Source organism: Triticum urartu, chromosome 1A (genome assembly GCF_056163025.1).
Source record: "Triticum urartu cultivar PI428250 chromosome 1A, HENAU_Tu73, whole genome shotgun sequence".
Taxonomy (NCBI): Eukaryota; Viridiplantae; Streptophyta; class Magnoliopsida; order Poales; family Poaceae; genus Triticum; species Triticum urartu.
The window spans coordinates 7,626,650-7,648,458 of NC_141873.1; the positions used below are offsets into that span (position 1 = coordinate 7,626,650).

A 21,809-nucleotide genomic window follows, 5' to 3' on the forward strand; every position below is an offset into this window, starting at 1 on the left:
CAGTTTTGAATTGGACCTAGAGAATCAATCATAACCGTCGGCCTCCGAAATCCAACGGCTAAGGTAAACATGATTGCCATGAACAGTAGACTGCTGCTGGTTCCACTATGTTCCAGAACAATCACATGGCTCATTCAAAAAAAAGAAGCCCTATCTTGTGCCTAATGGGCCATGTTTCCACTTGCGCATGACGAATTGAGCCCAGACCAGGTTGATTGGGAGGAGAACGGAGAGAAAGAGAAAGTAGCGTACAGTTAACGAATGCTACATGTTTTTTTTTTGAAACACTACAGATTTTTGGTCTGAATACCAATTCCCACCTTTACAATATTAACTAATATATCCATTTGTACATCACTATACTTTCTTTTTTCCCCTCGAGTCTATTAGCAGTTCGATGATTTACTTCCTTTTACGAAAACCACTTTGTTATGACGTGCATTGCACGTGTATACATACTAGTAATAATGGTGGATGTTTACTTCTTCTTGCTTCAGAAATCTTTGATCCAGCAACTCCAAAGTCAGCTATCTATCAGAATCGAAGAAGCATCAAAGGAACTGAAGAATGTCCCACGGATACTTTTGGATGCAATAGTTGACTCAACCTTCAAATTTACTCATCAAGCCCTGCTCTCGTCTGAGGTACTTCAATTGACAAAACTCATTGCTCCATTGTAAATTTCACATGGGTAAATTATAACAATGATAACCCAAAAACTCATCTATGCTTCATTTTTCGGAAAATTAACACTACCCGTTACAACTTTGCAGAGCAACTTTGCACCAGTAGATGAGATCGGTGGATCCATAGAAATATTCCAGCTTGAAGGAAACATACCTGAAGATTTCCCAGAGGGCGTATACATCAGAAATGGTGATCTTCTAGATATTTTGTAATTATCGTAGTAGTATTAAATAAGTGTAGCGGGAGTGAGGATCACAGACAGTAAGCTAAGTGTCAGATAACTACAACAGGTTCCAATCCCCTCTTTGGCGCTCTTCAATCGACTGCCTCAATCTTTGGAGAGTCAAATGACATATGGGTTGAGGGCGAGGGCATGCTCCATGCTTTGTACTTCACCAAGAACCCTTCAGCTTCTTGGTCAGTCTCCTATGCCAATGGCTATGTGCAATCCGAAACATTGAAGATTGAACGAGACCGTCAGAAACCATGCTTTCTCCCGGCCGCCCAGGGGGATTCTGCAGCTGTCATCTCTGCCTACATTCTCAACTATGTAAGTAACAGTTTGCAAACCCACATTATATGAGGTGTTTATTAGATGAACCCCTAACCCGAAGTGAATAATCATCCAATGCAGCTAAGGTTTGGCAAGGTGAACAAGAACACCAGCAACACCAATGTGTTTGAGCATGCGGGCAAGGTGTACGCTGTTGCTGAGAGTCATCAGCCCCAGGAAATCTGCATACAAAATCTAGAGACAGGCAATACATGGGCTATCCATGAGGAATGGGATCGACCATGCACATCTCACCCAAAGGTATTGACGACCAGTAGCTGTATCCATTCTCACGTAAGCTGCATGGTGAACAAGAACACTAGGGGCCGGTTCTTTTCGGCGGCTTAAAGAATAAGTTGCCTCTCCCTAGTTTTAAAAATAATGCACCCCTAAATTTGTTGAATGATTAAGAGAGGCGGCTTATGATAAAAGTTGGGGTGGAGGTGGGTTTTTTTAAGCTGCAAAAAGAACTGGCCCTGCCCCTAATTTAAACATGTAAGTAAATGCCACAAGATTAGAACTGCTAAAAAAGGTACAAGTAGTGTAGCCACGTAATAATTTGATCCTGCAACTTGAGAAGAACAACATATTGGAGTGTCTTTCATTCCAGGAAAGACATGTTGATACAAATCATATACAACTAAATAAGTGTTTCCATCGCAAAGAAAAACTAAATAAATGTTTCACACTTAATTTTCTCTCTCAACATGCAAACATGCCATCTCAACATGCAACCATGCATGCATAGGAAAAAAAGTTGAGCCATTCCGATTCTATTATGCTACTTATATTTAAAAAAATATTTTACAACTATACAATAAATCATATGCATTTTAGCTTTATTTATAGTTTCAGTTCTCATATTATTAAGCCAAATATTCATGTTTCATACAACCAAATCTCATTTAGATGTATTGTAACCAATTCGCGTAGCAGTGTGCGGGGTATCACTTAGCTTATTCGAAAACATGTGTCATATGTACAAATTAAATGAAGTTCCAAAAATAATCAGTATAATGTTTCATTTACATTTGTGTTTTGCATATATCAGTAAGTATCTTAGTTCAAGTAGTAAATCAATAATTGAGCCAAGGTATGACATGGAATGGGATGCAATACATACCATGAAAGCTTACGACCAATGTGACATTTAGCTATCATGTTCGTTTCATTTCTTGCTGGTGCAACCATTTCTGCATGATGACCCATCAGTGCAAATACATTTTCCCACTTCAATGAGAAGTATGCACAACGTTTATCCAAGCCCTGTAAATATATGTTTTAGGCAATGAGAATGGATATGTTTCGAGTGACCTGCAAGTTTGTATGTATGTAGATCACTTTGCTCCATATTTCCACACACCACCACCACCACCACCACCACTTTGCATGTATGTATGATCACTTTGTTCCATATTTCCAAACACACGCACATCATGTTGTCCTTGTTCAGTCCATCTAATTGCTTTGAGGCACTTTGTTCAAATGGCCGTAGATAGCTCCAGGGTCAGGGGAGCTTGTCATCTTTGGTTCAGATGCAAAGAAGCCTTTCCTAGTTGTTGGGGTTATCTCAGGTAATTCATTCTACTTCTTTACAATTTTTACCATCTTCGGTGTGCCATGATAGAAAAAAAAGGCTCAAGTTCTATTTGATTGCAGATGATGGAACCAAACTAAAACATAAAGTTGACCTCGAGCTAGACAGACCTACACTTTGTCATGACATAGGAGTCACTAGAAGGTATGTGAATTCAAGAAATGTCATTCGCATTGCTCCCTGCAATTTATTGAATTTAGTGCATACTATTGGTTAAATTTTAACGTGTCAATGAGCGACACTAGAATATTCCCAGACTAGTGTATTCAGTTAATCAATGAAAGCAACTCACGTTTATTGTTCTCTTGATATAGGTGCAACATAATCATGGATTTACCACTTACTGTCGACATCAGCAGACTCACTACAGGTGGTCAGTAAGTATTCCAATTAAACTTATCCCAATAAAGAAGCTCTGTCTTAATTTGTGCTACAAAGCTAAATAGTACTCCTCGCATAGGCTAATCGAATTTGAGAAGGAAGGTTATGCAAGAATTGGGGTTATGCCCCGCTATGGCGACGCAGAGTCAGTTGAGTGGTTCGATGTTGAACCATGTTGCATGTTTCATCTTATCAACTGCTTTGAGGAGGGTGATGAGGTACATATATAGTATTCTTTGGGTTGGTAACTTTTTCAATTAAACTTGTATTTGTATTGAATTTGATTAAACAAAATATGTTTTTAACAACTATCCGCGCTAAAAATTTCATCCTTTCCTGCCGACTTAGGTTGTTGTCCAGGGACTCTGTTCGGCCGATTCGGTCATACCAGGCCCCAGACTAAACAAGCTCGGCGTACTTCCTGAAAGATCTCAACTTACAGGAGATGGAAAGAAAATGAAGCAGGGAATTAGTGAGAAATTATTCTCTCGCTTATATGAATGGAGATTAAACCGAGAAAAAAAGACTGTTTCAGGAGAATATTTGACCGGAAGGGAGTGCTCCTTGGAATTCCCAATGATCAACAACAACTACACAGGCGTGCGTCATAGTTATGCCTATGCACAAATAGTGGATTCTATAACAAGATCTGGAGAAGGATGTGGAAAAGGTATTGCTTAAATGAAACCACATTTTCTAATTTTGTGTGTTTACACAATATTGTGCATACCAACTTGATTGATTTCCTCTTATCATATATCGCAGTACTCCCAAAATATGGAGGGTTTGCAAAATTATGCCTCAACGAGAGAGGCAAAATAACAGAGGTAAGTACAATTCTTCTTTGTACACCATTTCAGCTACTATTTAATCTATATTCTGTAACTCAAATTGAAGATGTAAACCAGACCTCAGCCAAAGATCTGATAAAAACGGAAATCCATCGACTGGGTGAAGATCAGTTCTGCTCTGGATCATCATTTGTTCCAAGAGTTCGTGGCTTGCATGAAGATGATGGGTGGATAATTTCTTTTGTACATGACGAAGTAACAAATACATCACAGGCAAGTTTTCGTGGAAACACAATATATATACACCCTAGTTTCCATATCAAAGACATGTGAGTTAAATTGTGAAGCTTTATGCCCTATATCGCAGGTGCACATTATTGACACCGAAAGATTTGAAGGTGCTCCTGTTGCCAAAATAACAATGCCACACAGAGTTCCCTATGGCTTTCATGGAACTTTCATCCATAGCAACACAGCTAAGAAAGAGAATAATGAACAAGCTAGAAACTCGACATCTTAGAGCCTATATATATTGAATTGGGTCTTTGCAAGTACTTGTTAGGCACACCCGTATTTCTTCATCATCAATTCGACCAAGGGCATGTAAGATATGTGCCACAAAAAATTATATCATTAGAAACTTATTCTCCTTGTTGAAGGAGTGGTCTTGCAATTCGAGAGGTGATCTCTAGGATGAAAACATGTGTGCTGGCCTTCACTAGTTGTTTTCAACAATATTGTCGTATGAGTGTTTCATACTTCTCGAAGGCATTGTCTTGGTGCTCCAACTGACACATGGACCATTTGATGGTTGTGGGTATGTGTCCTTTTGTAGGTGGGATTCGCCAATGTTATCCACCGCATGTCATATTCTTACCTTTTGTAAGTAGTTTGGCTACGAAGTGTTAGACGCCATTTGAATAAAATTTCGTCATGTGTATAGCTTTGCCTACTCGGTTTCCAGCTGGGCTTGATGTCTGGATACACTATGCTCTACATCTGGATTCTGCATGTATCTTGGGGACAATCTTATCTCACGGTCAGCATGACGACGTACGACTATCTCCTGCTCCAATGTGGAGGCAGAATATAGCGGTTGTCTCCGATTCATGTTGGTCACGATAGATTTTGCAGGAGCTTCAACAACCAATATCGACTGACACTATTGTCTATTGTGACAACGTCTGTGTCGTTTACTTGTCCGCTAACCATGTTCAGCATTGACGTACCAAACATGTCGACCTAGATATTCACTTCGTTCGGGAGAAGGTCGCAATTGGCGACGTTCACGTCTTACATGTGCCCTCCTCCTTTCAGTTCACATACATCTTCATGAAGGGCTTACCTATTGCTCTCTTTCAAGAATTTTGATCCAGTCTTCAGGTTGAGTCCTCACCCGGTTCACACTGCGCGGGCGTGTTAGAGTCCAGTACACTGACGGCACCCCATCTTGGAGCCCACGCAAAGCTATCTCCACATGGATAGCTTCCATGTATATTTACGTACTTGTGTTGTAATCAAACTCTATAACCATCTGATGCTATGAATACATGAGGCTAGCCGAGGCCGGCGTTTTCCCTGTTACAAATCTAAACAAACTAGGGACAGTTTAGCTTTATCTCAGCCAACCAAATGCAACCAAGTCCATCTAGATACAAGTCTATTCTTACACTCCTGCCAAGAGCTCATCTGCAACGGTGGACTTACAAGTGTAGCTTTCCAATTCAGGAGGGCTGTGTGTTGAAACCTCAGTGAGATCCCTCCGTGGCGTGGCGCATGTTCTTTCTGCGAGAGGAGAAGGCACAGGCCGAGAAGCAGGAAGAGATTGAACAAAGCTCGTATTTTGCAGCGAAAAGACGAGTTTGCATGTTGTGTTTTCGTTTAGGGATGTGATTTTGCCGAACACGGTAACTATTTATATTTAACCAGTGTGTGTGTTGTCGTCGGCCAGTAAGTCAGTCGAAACACAGCAGTTGAGTCGACGCTGCTGCTATAAACATTCATGTGCGCGTCAGCTCTGCAGGAAGTCAGTGGCTGCAGCTTTTGTGGAATTCAAAGCCTGTACAGCCAAGCAGCATCTTCACCACACAAGCTGAAGAAAAAGGAAAACCAAGCTCAAGTGGGTTACTGATGTTTTCTGTAGTCTTTACCTACTAATAAAACGACTATCGCTTCTGGTCGTCCGTCATTAAAAGTACCCTTCAAGTTGATAAAAATTACCCACCAATGCCACCCGTAAGTAGAAAACGATTGAATTTTTCATACCAAAAATCGCCGCCTCCTTCATTGTTTTATATGGGAGCGACGAGTAGACTACACAGAAAAACGAGTGGCAGAGTGGTTGACCGATCGATCTTCTGGCGATGAGACTAGAGTTTGATCCCCAGCTCTCACACTTTTTATCTTTCTTTTCTCACGCATGTCCTATCCATGTATGCGTTCATGGGCCGGCCCATTTGTGGGGCTTTACTTGCTTGTTTTTTTATTTTACTTTTTTGTCTTTTCTTTTCTCATTATGTTTTCTTTCTTATTTCTTCTTTAAATTAATTCGTGATTTTAATATTCTAAAAGTTGCGAGTTTTTAAAAATAATATGTTTCAGAAATCATAAAATATATGTGAATTCAAAAATGTTTAGAAAATCATAAAAAAATTGCAGATTCAAAATTTTTTGGTGGTTTTGCTTTTTTGTCTTTTCTTTTCTCATTGTGTTTTCTTTCTTCTTTCTTCTTTAAATTAATTCATGATTTTAATATTCTAATAGTTGCGAGTTTTCAAAAATAAAATGTTTGATAAATCATAAAATATATGTGAATTCAAAAATGTTTAGAAAATCATAAAAAATTGCAGATTCAAAAAATGTTGGTGGTTTTGCTTTTTTGTATTTTCTTTTCTCATTATGTTTTCTTTCTTCTTTCTTCTTTAAATTAATTCGTGATTTTAATATTCTAAAAGTTGCGAGTTTTCAAAAATAAAATGTTTGAGAAATCATAAAATATATGTGAATTCAAAAATGTTTAGAAAATCATAAAAAAATTGCAGATTCAAAAAATGTTGGTGGTTTTGCTTTTTTGTCTTTTCTTTTCTCATTATGTTTTCTTTCTTCTTTCTTCTTTAAATTAATTCGTGGTTTTAATATTCTAAAAGTTGTGAATTTTCAAAAATAAAATTTTTGAGAAATCATAAAATATATGTGAATTCATAAATGTTTAGAAAATCATAAAAAAATTGCAGATTCAAGAAATGTTGGTGGTTTTGCAAAACTGTTCGCAAAATTAAAAAGAATCACAATTTTGAAAAAATGGTCGGGTAATAAAATCATGTTCATGATTTTGAAAAAATGATCGTGTATTCAAAACATATTCCGGAATATTAAAAAAATGTACAATACATTTTAGAAAATGTTCACAAAAATAAAAATAAATATTTTGTTTTTTTAATTTGTTTCCCAATTTTAAAGAAAAGTTCATCGATTCAAAAAATGTTTGGTGAGTAAAAAAATGTTAATGAATTTGAAACCGGTTCATACATTTAAATAGTTTTGTAAACAAAAGTAATGTTCATGATTATTTTGAGAAAATCATAAATTTCAAAAAAAAAGTTTGTCGGTTCGAAAAACTGTCACTGATTCAAAAGTATTTTATGTCTAGGATTTGATTAGTTTTTCGAAAGTCTTTATATGTCTTGGCGTTGGGAATAGTTCGTAGTCAATGAGATTTGTTTTTAAAGTTTTAAATGTTCCCTTGCGCAACATAATGACAAATGTGGCATACACTGACAAACTCATAGCCTTGGAATTTACCGCATCGAATATATTGTGATCACGTGGACATCACGATCATCATCGGCTAGGGTGAGAAAAAAAATGGCAACATGATGAGCCACTGTGTTAAAATAGAGTACACTCATATACCAGGATATTGGGTCATACTTATTTGGTTAGCCATAATTTTTTGTCTCCCGTTGCAATGCACGGGCATATTTGCTAGTAATAATCAAAAGGGTGCCAAATCCTGCATAGAATAGATACTAAACTTGCTACACAGAGAAGTAAGTAGGTAGGCACTGTAAGTACGTGTCAGCTGAAACAAGCCTTGTTGGAAGTCATGTACGTGTCCGAGGGAAAATGAGGCAGTCGCTGCAACTTGTGGAATTCAAAGCCATAGTACAAGCAAGCAGCATCCTGACCACACAAACTGAAGAAAAATTCCGCTACTATCGCTTTCTTTACGTCTGCGCATGTACCAACATGCCAATATTCCTGTTAGAAGGGATAGAGAGAGATTGGTGGAATCGTTGATTATATTGCTTGAGCCTCCTGGGCATATATATAGGAGTACATTGTTAACTTGAAGTACAAGACAAGCCGGAACATATCCTAGTCTATCTCATATTTCCTAACTAAACATAATACTCAACAATTCCCAAGTATGCCCCATTGTAATTTACATGTAGTTGAAAGTGTGCGAATTATTACTGCTTCCATACATTTTGTAGCTCATAGCAGTCCATAGTGCATACAGATGCATCCTGTTGTATTAACAAAAATACAACATGGGGCTACAATCCTTTTTTTCTGAGGGACATAGAAAAGGGATATACGTGGTGTGCGAATAGAAAGCTCGAACAAGGGCTTCCATACATCATGTTGTTTTTATTGTTGATTTTCATATCCAGCCTCATAGTCAAAGGAGAAGCAAGAATTTATAAAGTCGCCCCGCAAGCAAAAGCCAGATTTCTTTTCTTTTCAGAGTTCACATACAGCCAAGCAATTGTTTCTTAACCAAGAATTGCAGGGACAGAATAAACTGCCCTTGTAGTCTGATGCAACGTCATTAATTAGAATATTTCAAGATAAAACGTTGTTTGTTGCCAGTAGAAAAAAGCAAGATAGTCACTGTGGGAATTGAAGATCAATGTTACAGATTAGTAAGAAGCTTGGCGTTACTAATGCACATCCAATTTCTATGGTTACTGGTGTTAGAACTCGCGAGGCTTGGAATGGAGCAGCGACGAATGTGCCTTGTTGAGGAGGTCGATGACGGTCTGTAAATCCTGGGCATCGAGCCAAGCCTGACCGCGACCGTCTTGCCTTATCATGCAGCAGGTAAGCCATGAGGCGGCAGCCGCTTGGCTGCCACCCCTCTTCCAACAAACGGTCGCCAGTTATGATTACCGTTTGTTATATGCATGCATGAGCTGTGCGTCTACAAACAATTGTATCTAATAACATCCAAATACTCCTTTTTGACAATATGTGTTATGTTGTTGGAAGGCAAACCACGCCAGGCTCTTCCTTGCCTTCCGAGAGAGAATCGCCAAATGTGCCACATGCTTCTTGAAATGTATCAGAATTGCAGTTTGTATGTACCATTTTGTTGTATTAACGTACATGTGATCTCACTTTTAGAATCGTCCGTGGAATAATCCTTCGGTCACTTAGTCCAACCCCAACTAGCGATGCATTCGTCCGATTTTCTCCATTTGGGTATGTGCGGACAAAAACCGTGGCCCAATAGAAAGACCCATTTCCATTTTTGTTGAGTCCTTCCGGACCAATTTTCGTCCCAAATTTTCTCGTCATTTGGGTTCAAAGCGGACCCAAACCGAACGTTCTCTATGTCCTCCGCGTCCGGATGTGTCCGCTGCTTCCAGGCCCTGGCCCGTCTGTCATCGAAACAAGGGGGACCCACCCCACCCATCTATCCTCCCTCTCTCTCTCTCTCCCCAACGACGCGATGGGCGTGGCGGCTCCAATGGCGACTCGTCGGCGCAAGGTAAGGCGGGGCGGAGACACGACGGCGCAGAAAGGCAAGGCTGGTTGGCGGCGTGGGCGCTCGGGGCCACTCCGTCGCCCAGCTCCATGGCACTGCCAGCGCACACGTGCAACGAGCGGGCAGTCGGCGACAGACGCAGCTGAAGTGAGGGAGATGAGCTCTGCGCCCTTGGCACGAGCGCGAGCAGCTTGTCGGAGGCAGCATACTTGGAGAGTAGCACAAGGGCAGCGAGCCAGCGACTGCTTGAGGCCAGGATCCGGTCCAGCGTGGGGTGATCTGAACGGTGGTGCGGTTGAGGAGGCCGGCGTCAACAGCGATGGTTTCAGCCGTTGGCGGCGTACTACGGTGGCGGCGGTGCTCCTTCCTTCTCGAGAAGAGAAGAGAGAGGGAGGTGAGATGAGGAAGAGAAAGAGGGAAGCAAGCAGAGCAGAAGAGAGCAGGCGGCTGCAACCTGGTGCTGTTGTGGGTCACCGGAGGAGCCAAAGGCGACCGTGCCGAGTGGCTCGGGCTGTTCTCGGGCGCGTGGAGGTGGTTTGCCGGCACGGCCGCGGTGCTCCTCTCGGAAAGTGATACCGAGGCTTCAACAAAACCGTGTCTGTTTCAATTGGGTCTTCCGCGTTTGGTACATCGGTGGTGTCCGGCTGTCCGGCCGCATCCGTTCTCCGTTTTAGCGACCCAAAATCCGTGTTTGTTTGGGTCGCTGCATTGAAGTTGGCCTTATGCTATTCGACAATATACTCAGCGCACTCTATAACTCACATAGCATGCTATTACATGTGTCATTGTATTTGGTACACCGTGTGCAATATGTTTTTTCTGGTGACTATATATCTACTATCTAACCAAGTATAAAGTTTCTTCAAAAGGTTTAATCATGTGCATGGTGTTCCCGTGGAAATGGATGGGAATCATCTTAGTGTCTATTAACAACTCATACGATATTACTAACATTTACAAGAAAAAACATAATTGATGAGTCATGTATGCTTGTTCATCTTACCATCATATTACACAAAACTACGAAGTTAGTTTAGAAAGAAGCAGTCTAGAACAATCTTCACATTAATAGCATGATCTGTCTTAACAACGCCAAGCAAGACTACAAACTTAGTTCCCCACAAGCTATGCCAACCTGGATGTGCCTAACAACTTGTAGAACATTACGAACTTAGTTTTAGAAAGGGGATGTAATCTAGATAAGTGTTTTGCATGTAAAATGAATATGATGAGTCATTTGGATTATAAAGCTTTCCTGACACTCCATGGATGTGTGCTACCAGAAAGCAACTTTGGCGATCAATCCAAAAATTACACTTGTAAGTAGCGCCACCGAACAAAACATACCAAAGAATCAGTTTGATACGAGTAGAGGAACTTTACAAGAAAGCAAATGTGAAGACGAAAAGAAATCATTTCATGGCAGCTATAAATAGCCATACACCATGAAGACCCCCTTCCATCCTCCATCCTTCACACATTTGGAGCACAAACATTCATACTAAACAATCAAGAGTAACCAAAAATCCACCATGAAGATCTTCTTGGTCTTTGCCCTCCTCGTTGTATCAACGATCATCACCACCGCGACCGCGCAGCTCGACCCTAGCATCCATGTACAAGAAAGGCCACAACAATCATTTCCGCAGCAGCAACCACTTACTCAACAACAACCATTCCCGCTGCAAGAGCCACAACAACCACTATTCCAGCAACAACAACCGTATCCACAACAGTCACTTCCCCAACAACAACTTCCCCAGCAACATTTATTTCCGCAGCAACCGCCGCAACAACAATTTCCACAGCAGATGCCACTTCCGCATCAACAACAAATATTCCCGCAACAACAACAACCCCCACAACAACAACCATTTTACCAATATCAACAACCATTAACACAACAACCATACCCGCAAGAGCAACCATTGCCACAACAACAACCTTCTGTGGAGGAAAACCAACAATTGAACTTGTGCAAGGAGTTCCTGCTGCAGCAGTGCAACCCGGAGGAGAAACTGTCATTACTGCAGTCAGTGATCCCGTTCCTCCGACCAAAGACCTCGCAACAGAACAACTGCCAGTTGAAGCGGCAACAATGTTGTCGACAACTTGCACATATCAGCGAGCCGTCCCGATGCCCGGCCATCCACAACATTGTGCACGCCATCATCATGCAACAACAACAACAACAACAACAACAACAACAACAACAACAACAACAACAACAACAACAACATGTGGATAGAGGTTTCGTCCAGCCTCAACCACAACAGTTGGGCCAGGGAATGCCCATGCAGCCTCAACATCAATTGGGCCAGGGCTTAAGCCTACCTCAACAACTAGCCCAGTTCAAGTTGGTTAGGTTACTTGTGATTCAGACCTTGCCTATGTTATGCAATGTGCATGTCCCATCTGATTGCTACACCATTAGTGCACCATTTGGTGGCATCACTGCCTACAACGGTGGACAATGAAATCACAAGAGTTGTACTACTATATAGATGGAACTTCATTGTTTACTCGATTGGACGATCGATGTAGCAATGGAAAAATAAAATGTCGCGCACCATCATATGCGTGACTGACACCAATACAAGTTCAAATTTGGGAATAAAGGCAAACAAAATATTGCACGTCATGCCCATCTAATTCAATAGGAACTGCAATCCATCAATTCCATATCAATATTTCACAAGTATATCAACTGAGGCTCATCGTGCAATGTGAAAAAAGGAGCCTCTTGATCCGGAAAATTTAGTTCAGGGATCTCGCGTCCCTAATCACCCCCAGCCACCAAAGTCCATCGACGGCTGCCAGGAGGTATGATCTCAGGGTCATGTCCTGGGTCGATGAGTTGTACCAGCATGTGTCGCCGTGTGACCTTTTCCAAAAAATGTGTCCGTGTGTGGGTTCATTGTATAGGAATGGGTCCCAGAGGGCGGTGTGTGTGCGAATGGCTTTAAAGGCCAGGACCATGTGCTTCGAGAGGCATGTCAATGAATGAATGTTCTGAATCCCATCTGTGTTCTTTTGGTCCTCACCTCCTTTCTCTGATTCCTCACTCCAATTCTCTCAAAATATCCCAAATCTATCCAAATACCGAGCTCATTTGTGCGATCTCGATCAACGACCGGGTCGTGACACTCAGCGATGGAGCGGAGGGAGACGTCCGAGGGAGGAGGCGTTGCTCAGAGGGTGGCATGAGGCTCACACTGGCTCGATCGCGGATTTGTGGTGGAGGGCGTGGTCATGGCCACGGCGTCATCATGTGCGTCCATGTATGGGCACGAGGCTGAGCCGTTCCTCCTCAGTACTGGCTGTTGCGCTAGCCTGGGCACCTCCTCGTTCCCAACCCATCCTCACCCATGCAGCCATCGGCATGGCCGCCCGTAATTGCAGTGGTGAGCGGCGCCGGGAGTAGGGGTCATGTCGTAGGGCGTCTTGTTGGGACCTACCCGGACGAACCTCTCTCTCTCTCTCTCTCTCTCTCTCTCTCTCGGACGGAGATGGAAGATGAAGAGGACACTGGATTTTTCTCCGGCGACCAACGCCATGCCGCACGAACGGGCCCAATCGGCTTACTGCTGGCCGATAGGCGCCATTTTTCTTTTTCTGTTTTTGCTTTTAGTTGTTGTTTTCTATTTATTCTAGCTATCAAATGAATTTGGTTTGTGTTGAAACTTTTTACATAAATTACAAGCAATATTAACAAGCCACATGTAAATTTTCATAATTTTTAGAACATCATATATTTACAATTGTATTTGATAGCTTCCGGTGAATATAGATAGGGTTTAAATTTATTTATCCTAATTGATTTTTTTATTTTTATAAAGTTAAAATATCGAGGAGAATGGTTTACACATTTTTGTGAAACAATTTGAGAAAACTTTTTTGGCTTTTGCATTTGAACTTGAAAAGTTTTCTCAAAGTTCAAATGCAAAAGCCAAAAAAGTTTTCTCAAATTGTTTCACAAAAATGTGTAAACCATTCTCCTCAATATTTTAACTTTATAAAAATAAAAAAATCAATTAGGATAAATAAATTTAAATCCTATCTATATTCACCAGGAGCTATCAAATAAAATTGTAAATATGTGATGTTCCAAAAATTAGGAAAATTTATATTTGGCTTGTTAATATTGCTAGTAATTTATGCAAAAAGTTTCAACACAAACCAAATTCATTTGATAGCTAGAATAAATTGAATACAACAACTAAAACCAAAAACAATAAAAAAAATGGGCACATGCACCTATCGGCCAGCAGTAAGCCGACTGGGACTCTGGCTGACTAGATCTTGTCGGTCCCAAATCGGCCATCTGGTAGCCGACAGGGCACTTATCGGCTTCCTCCTGGCCGATTGGACCCGGTTGGCTACCAGATGGCCGACTATGTATTATTTTTTAAAAAATAATTTTAGAGTAATATTTCTTAAAATTAATTAAAAATGTATTATTTTTAAAAAATAGCTCTTTCTTAGAGCTCAAACTCTGGCACACATACATGGAGACCGCCATATGGTGAGCACACATACGCTCCCAGGGGCGACATCTCTCTCCCTGGCTCCTATACCCTCTACACAACAATACATGGGTTATATAGCCGGACTCGCACCAGGCGTTAGAGCATCTTCAGCCGTTCGGCGCCCCAGGACGTCGAAAAAACGTCGTCTAGGGCCGAACCGACGTATCTTTTAGGTGTGGGGGGGATTGTGTTTCCAGTCGACGCCCCCCAAGTCGCCCCCCAAATCGGCGCAAACAGGGCGCAAAGTCGGCGATTTGATACAAATTTACACAAACACAGCATAAACTCGGCGATTTTCATTCAGATTTGTACAAAAAAACAGAGAACAACTACACCTAGCCTAGCCTAGCCTACTACACCGCTGCTGCCTTCTACATCCCGACTTGTAGAAACGGGTGTAGTCGTCGTCATCGTCGTCGTCATCATCATCGTCGTCGCGCGCCCCGCTGGACGGCCCTGCTGCACCCCTGGCCAGGGTCGCCGACGCGCGGTGGGGCGCTGGACGGCCCGGCCTCGTCCTCCTCGTCGCTGTCGAGGACGATGACGCCGCCCTCCTCGCGCTCACGGCGCCGGGCCTGGAGCTCCTTGTATGCTCGGCGCTGGCGGCACACCAGCTCGCGGAGGTAGTCCTCCTTTGCCTATTTTAGAGCGGCCTCGTCGTTGCGGGCTCCCACGCCGACGTGCTCCGGCTGCAGGCCCGGTGTCGATGTCAAAACCGGCGGATCTCGGGTAGGGGGTCCCGAACTGTGCGTCTAAGGTGGATGGTAACAGGAGGCAGGGGACACGATGTTTTACCCAGGTTCGGGCCCTCTTGATGGAGGTAAAACCTACGTCCTGCTTGATTTATTCTTGATGATATGAGTATTACAAGAGTTGATCTACCACGAGATTGAAGAGGCTAAACCCTAGAAGCTAGCCTATGGTATGATTGTATGTTGTCCTACGGACTAAAACCCTCCGATTTATATAGACACCGGAGGGGGCTAGGGTTACACAAAGTCGGTTACAAGGGAGAAGATATACATATCCGTATTGCCTAAGCTTGCCTTCCACGCCAAGTAGAGTCCCATCCGGACACGAGACGAAGTCTTCAATCTTGTATCTTCATAGTCCAACAGTCCGGCCAAAGGATATAATCCGGCTGTCCGGAGACCCCCTAATCCAAGACTCCCTCAGTAGCCCCCGAACCAGACTTCAATGACGATGAGTCCGGCGCGCAGTGTTGTCTTCGGCATTGCAAGGCGGGTTCTTATCCAATTTTCAAGTGTTCGTAAGCAGTGTCTGGCTCCATAAATGTTGAACCTCTTGGCTTCTGTGCCCAACAAGGGCTTTCTCCCATGCGTCGAATGAATACGAGGCACCAGGGCATTTTTACATTCGCCCCCCTAGCCAGATAAATAAATTGTCTATTAAAGGGATGGGGATTCATAGATCCGATCCATACCATCCTCCCCCAGCAAGAATCCATCAGAGCGCGTTTCGGAAAGATCCATTCCAGCATGGCCGACCTCCGCAGCTCCTCCTCCCGCCCCCGTAGCCCTAAGCCCGGTGATTGGGAGAGGTGTTCAGTCCCGCACAGTCGATTAGTCGAACTGCAGACTAAGGGATTTCTCCCTCCGGTGTATATGGTGCCCGTTTGAGCCGGGCTTGCCACCTACAATGGCGGGGAGCAAGCGGAGAGCTTTTCCTGTCTCTTCATGGGGAAACGGGTTTGCCTTGTTCCTTATTTACTAAGGGGACTCGGATTTCCAATTCATCCGTTTCTCCGCTGGCTCCTGGAGTTCTACGGACTCCAATTACACAATCTCACCCCTGCCTCCATTCTACATGTCGTCGGCTATGTTGCTCTCTGCGAGTTGTTCCTGGGCTGCGAGGCTCACTTCGAGCTGTGGAAAAGGCTATTTTGCCTCGTCCCTCGCATACAGAGGAGATCACTTTATCAAGTGGGCGGAGCCGAAATATGGCGCATCACCGATACCGGATACCTGTCCAATACCCCGAAGAAGTCTCCGAAGACTGGCCTTTAGAATGGTTTTATATGGAGGACGTTCCCGTTTCGGACCCTGTTCGGCGGGATCTTCCTGAGTTCAACAATGCTCCTCTGAAGAAGCGCCGAAGTTGGCGCCCACGGAGCCCCCAGGCGGAAGACAACGGAGAAGTCCTCTATCTGATGAACCGAATCAAAGCACTGGCTCAATCAGGATTGACAATAATCGAAGTTATGTCGATTTGCATAATGCGGGGAGTGCAGCCGCTTCAATATCATGGGCACCCCTTGTGGTGTTATAACAGGGCGGATGACGCCACCCGCTGCGGGAGTAAGGGTCCGGACAATGCTGCCGCTCTAGCGAAAATTCTGTCCGAACTGTTCAAGGGTGAGGAAGAGGAGTTCACCCGCATCAAGCCACGAGATGGATTCTCCATGTACAATCCTCCAAGCTAGGTAAGTTATATCTCCCTGCTCCCATTTTTCCCGCATTCTTTGTCGTAAGTATTCACCTTGCCACTTTCCGGCACGAACTGCGAAAAGCCATAAAGGAGGTCAGCAGCCCTTCTCCACAACCAGAGGACCCTGACTGGGCCCTCGACTCCAGACTTGAAGAAGATTCGGTTATATTCGTGGAGTTGATAGACCGGCAGTTCTATCAGTTAAGCTGCGACGATGCCATGGTGGCCATTACGGCCGACTATCCCGGACTGCTCCCTGCATCACAAGTAAGAAAAACCAAAAATCCCAACTCCAAAACTAGGATCCCCGTTTAGACACTTCACCCATCATATACACATGGCATTTTACAGGGAAGGCATTCGGGACGCCCTGCCGAACCCACGTCAACGCGCCAACAGGAGGCACTGAGGCCGGGTAGGCCAAAAAGGAAGGCGGTCAGGACGGAGACGCCGGCGCAAAGGTATAACAAACCCCGCTCCGTGGTTGTCGTCTTTCTCGAAATGTAATGACGCCCGTGTTTCTTTAACAGAAAAAACGCTCGCCGGAATATGTCCGGCGATGTTGCCAATCACGCTTCCACCAGTCGGGCGCCAGGACCGGACATTGAGGCAGAAGCCGATATGGGGCAGGCGCCGGATAATCCCCCTACAGAGGATGCGGATAGATTATCCGCTACAAACTCAGAAGTGGAAAGCGCCATGAATCATAGGCGCCGCCGGGCCGTACTCCGTGACGCTTGTTTCTTACCAGAAGCGTTTGACGCCTTCAATTCTGGAGAGGCGTACCTCCGTGCTGCTCAAGATGGTCTAGCCAGAGACACGGATCAGTATGTAAAGGATGTACGGGTGAGTAAATCTGACGATTTATATATATCAGTAGCCCCTAAGATTTGAAACAGATAGCAGAACTGATTTAAGGATCATCTTTATTGTGCAGGTTCTTACAGAGAAGAATACTAGGCTGTCACAGGAGCTGGAGGAATGCAAGACCCAACTGCGGGCTGCTGTGGCCGCATTGCAGGAACCGAAAAAGTCACCTGCTGGTAACATTTCCTTTAAAGAATGATGGTTACCATATAACGTGCGGCATGACTGTAGATCTAACAACAGATGTTGCAGATGAATCCGGAGAGAATCCGGCGGACCAGCATGTTATGCGGCAGCTAGAGGCTGGCAAACGCGTGCTGACTGAGGTTAGGCGGGAGAAAAACAATCTCCAAGATGCCAATATTAAGCTGAGCGAGGAACTAAAAGACGTTCGGGGCCAGCTTGCAGACTCCGAGAAAGAGAATAAGCGGCTTCGGCGCGGCATTTTCAGTAAGTGCTTGAACAAATCCTTTTAAAGGAGTTCGGCGAAGAAGCCGACTAACAGCGTTATGTCTGTAGGTATGCTGACGGGTCGTCCCGCAGAGGAAATGCCCGGGTCTGCGGGTGATCTTCTGTCCGAGCTGTCACATCTGCACGAACAAGTTCGGCAGGTGATGCAGGGTGTTGCCCAGGCCTTGTGGCCGTCCGTCTCCCTGCCAGAGGGTGTTGTCGAGCTTGCGGAGAAGCTCAAGGGAGCACGGTGGTGCTTCTGATTATGGAAGATATCAGCCTGCCGACAGGGTGCCAGAGAAGCCTGGGCCATGGTGAAGACGCAGTATACCAAGGCAGACCCAAATCACATGGCCGAGGTCGGACCTGTGGGGCCCGACGGAAAAGAGATCCCCGTTAGCTTAGTTTATGGGCAAGTAGAATTAGCCGCAAAGTATTCTCAACAGGATTGTAAGCTAGACCGCTTGTTGGATGGTATAGAAGAGGAATTCAGTCAGTCTGCATGACTATGTAATTAAAGTGACATGTATAATGCCTTCTAGCCGGACTGTAGATCATTTGTCATTGTGGACCTTTTCGCTTCAACCTCCGGGCCCAATAGTCCGGAGTGTATCCGAATACCCGCTCAGTTATATAAGAACCGAGGTATGCGTGGAGACCAGGCGTAGGGGTCATTAGCGCTTTATCAGACAAGTGCCCAACTAGTTATGTTATATTACATGGGTAGTAAGAAACATCTTCCAGGGAGAATAGTTCCGTTAAGGGTTCCTTTCCCTGGGTAAGCATGCCCTAAAGTGCATGTCCGGACTGCGATAGGAAACGCAGGAAAAACATCTGGGGGTAGATATGGATAATAAATAAAAATCATCTTTTGTTCACCGACCAAATATTCCCTTAAGAACGCTAGATTTCGGCTTCACCCAGTCTGAGGTACACATCCGGCTGACCTGGCAGTAACAATCGCAGAGGTGCTCCCCTTATGCCCTAGCCGAATTAACGGGAACGTAGGGCATAAATACAAGAGCCAGGCAACCCAGCTTGGCCAAAACTTAAGTCATATCGATGCATATAATGGTGAAAAAAGGTACATGCGGAAGTATAACACATGTGTGGGGCATGAGGCCCAGATAAATAATTTAAACTTCTGTGAAAGAAGCCCCCAGGTATGAAGAGTGCGGCTAGCGCATCTGTAATGTGCCAGCGAGGCACAAGGTGACCCTTGAAGGCCTAGAGAAATAATAAAAGAAAGAAAGAAAGAAAGAAGGAGAAACAAGACAGATAATGTATATGTGAAAAATGGACAAAGGGAGGGGACTAACATAGAGTCCGGTGCTAGGCGTAGAATCTTCGGAGCCTGGCCGCGTTCCATGGGTTCGGCTCGAGTCGACTAGTCGATGCATCCCGCAGTCGGTATGCTCCACCGGTCAGAACTTGGTCAATAATGAAGGGACCTTCCCATTTGGGCTTGAGCTTGTTCTTTTTCTTATCCGGCAGGCGTAGAACTACTTCACCAACGTTATAAGTTTTGGCCCGTACTTCTCTGCTTTGGTATCTGCGAGCCTGTTGTTGATAAAATGCGGAACGGGCTTTGGCTACATCGCGCTCCTCCTCCAGGGTGTCCAAACTGTCCTGCCGATCGAGCTCGGCTTCTCTTTCTTCGTACATGCGCACTCGAGGTGAGTCATGAATTATGTCACAGGGCAAGACTGCCTCTGCGCCGTACACCATAAAGAAGGGTGTATGTCCGGTACTACGATTCGGCGTGGTCTGCAGCCCCCAGAGTACGGAGTCGAGCTCCTCTACCCAGTGCGTGTTAGACTCCATTAAGGAGCGCACTAATCTGGGTTTAATGCCGCTCATTATAAGAACGTTTGCTCGCTCGACTTGACCGTTGGTTTGTGGGTGATAGACTGAGGCATAATCGAGCTTGATGCCTATTTTGCTACACCAGAGTTTTACCTCGTCGGCCATGAAGTTCGTGCCATTATCAGTGATGATGCTGTGGGGGACGCCATAACGGTGTACAACCCCGGATATGAAGTCTATCACCGGTCCAGATTCGGCTGTTTTAACAGGCTTGGCCTCTATCCATTTGGTGAATTTATCCACCATGACCAATAAGTATTTTTTCTTGTGGGTTCCCCATTTAAGGGGTCCAACCATGTCAAGCCCCCAGACCGCAAAGGGCCATGTAATGGGGATTGTTTGGAGGGCGGTAGGTGGCATGTGACTTTGATTTGCAAAGAGCTGGCAACCGGCGCAGCGTTGGACCAAGTCCTGTGCATCTGCTCAGGCCGTTGGCCAATAAAATCATGTACGAAAGGCCTTGCTTACAAGAGCCCGGGCTGCGGCGTGATGACCGCCGAGTCCGGCATGAATTTCTGCCAAAAGATTCCGCCCTTCCTCTTCGGAGATGCACCTTTGAAGGACTCCGGTAGTGCTTTTTTTATACAATTCTCCCTCATGGACCCTGTAGGCCTTGGATCGCCGCACTATGCAGCGTGCCTCATTTTGGTCCTCCGGAAGTTCCTGTCTAGTTAGGTACGCCAGGAATGGTTCTGTCCACGGGGAAATAATGGCCATTATTTCATGGGCTGAAGGTGTTATTTCGGTGGCGGAACCTCCGATTGTGTCAGAGAGTTCGGTATCGGGTATTTTGGCCGGGTCCGGACTGTTGTTACCGGTGTCCCCTTCCCATACTACAGATGGCTTGAAAAACCTTTCCAAAAATATGTTGGGGGGACCACATCACGCTTTGCACCGATGCGGGCGAGGATATCCGCCGCCTGATTGTTTTCCCGAGCCACATGGTGAAATTCGAGCCCCTCGAACTGAGCTGACATTTTTAGGACGGCGTTTTGATAGGCCGCCATTTTCGTATCCTTGGCGTCAAAGTCTCCATTTATTTGGGATATTGCGAGGTTTGAATCCCCACGCACCTCCAGGCGTTGAATGCCCATGGAGACTGCCATCCGAAGACCATGCAACAGAGCTTTGTATTCCGCTGCATTGTTGGAGTCTGTATACAATATTTGCAATACGTACTGAACGGTATCTTTGGTTGGGGACGTCAGGACGACGCCAGCCCCTAGACCAGTCAGCATTTTAGAACCGTCGAAGTGCATGATCCAATTGGAGTATGCACCGTACTCTTTAGGGAGTTCGGCCTCCGTCCATTCGGCAACGAAGTCGGCCAATACCTGCGACTTAATGGCTCGTCGAGGTTTCTATGTTATGTCAAACGGGAGGAGCTCAATGGCCCATTTGGCAATCCGGCCCGTAGCGTCGCGGTTGTTTATAATATCATTAAGTGGCACTTCCGAGACTACTGTAATTGAACACTCTTGAAAGTAGTGTCGCAGCTTCCGTGATGCCATGAATACCGCATATGCTATCTTTTGGTAGTGTGGGTACCATGATTTGCATGGAGTGAGGACAGTGGATACATAGTATACCGGCTTTTGAAGAGAGAATTTATGTCCGTCCGCTTCCCGTTCGAAAACGAGCACCGCGCTTACAACTTGATGAGTTGTCGCAATATACAATATCATTGGTTCGCTGATGTTTGGCGCGGCCAGGATTGGGTTGGTTGCTAAGATGGCCTTTATTTCTTCCAATCCAGCTGTGGCCGCGTCCGTCCACTTGAAGTGTTCGGTGCGCCGAAGGAGGCGATAAAGGGGTAAAGCCTTTTCTCCTAAGCGGGAGATAAAGCGGCTTAGAGCTGCCACACATC

At 44.6% G+C, this 21,809-nt stretch overlaps 2 protein-coding genes across 2 annotated transcripts; both read left to right on the plus strand.

Moving 5' to 3' along the window:
- Positions 1–467: 467 nt before the first annotated feature.
- On the plus strand, positions 468–4,529 carry LOC125529106 (carotenoid 9,10(9',10')-cleavage dioxygenase 1-like). Its single transcript, XM_087534318.1, has 12 exons — positions 468–644; positions 774–876; positions 978–1,237; positions 1,322–1,501; positions 2,736–2,814; positions 2,900–2,981; positions 3,152–3,214; positions 3,298–3,436; positions 3,567–3,888; positions 3,984–4,045; positions 4,127–4,282; positions 4,377–4,529. Exons 1-12 carry the CDS (start codon positions 468–470, stop codon positions 4,527–4,529), a joined length of 1,776 nt encoding a protein of 591 aa, XP_087390444.1.
- Positions 4,530–11,226: 6,697 nt separating this feature from the next.
- On the plus strand, positions 11,227–12,418 carry LOC147988237 (gamma-hordein-3-like). Its single transcript, XM_087543590.1, has one exon. It carries the CDS (start codon positions 11,315–11,317, stop codon positions 12,257–12,259), a length of 945 nt encoding a protein of 314 aa, XP_087399716.1. The 5' UTR covers positions 11,227–11,314; the 3' UTR covers positions 12,260–12,418.
- The last annotated feature ends 9,391 nt before the right edge of the window (positions 12,419–21,809 follow it).

Coding starts and splice junctions, on each gene's coding strand:
- LOC125529106 (XM_087534318.1), top strand. CDS start 468: ATGGTGGATGTTTACTTCTTCTTGCTTCAGAAATCTTTGATCCAGCAA. Junction 1,238..1,321: donor CTGCCTACATTCTCAACTAT/GTAAGTAACAGT, acceptor CATCCAATGCAG/CTAAGGTTTGGCAAGGTGAA. Junction 3,215..3,297: donor AGACTCACTACAGGTGGTCA/GTAAGTATTCCA, acceptor CTCCTCGCATAG/GCTAATCGAATTTGAGAAGG.
- LOC147988237 (XM_087543590.1), top strand. CDS start 11,315: ATGAAGATCTTCTTGGTCTTTGCCCTCCTCGTTGTATCAACGATCATC.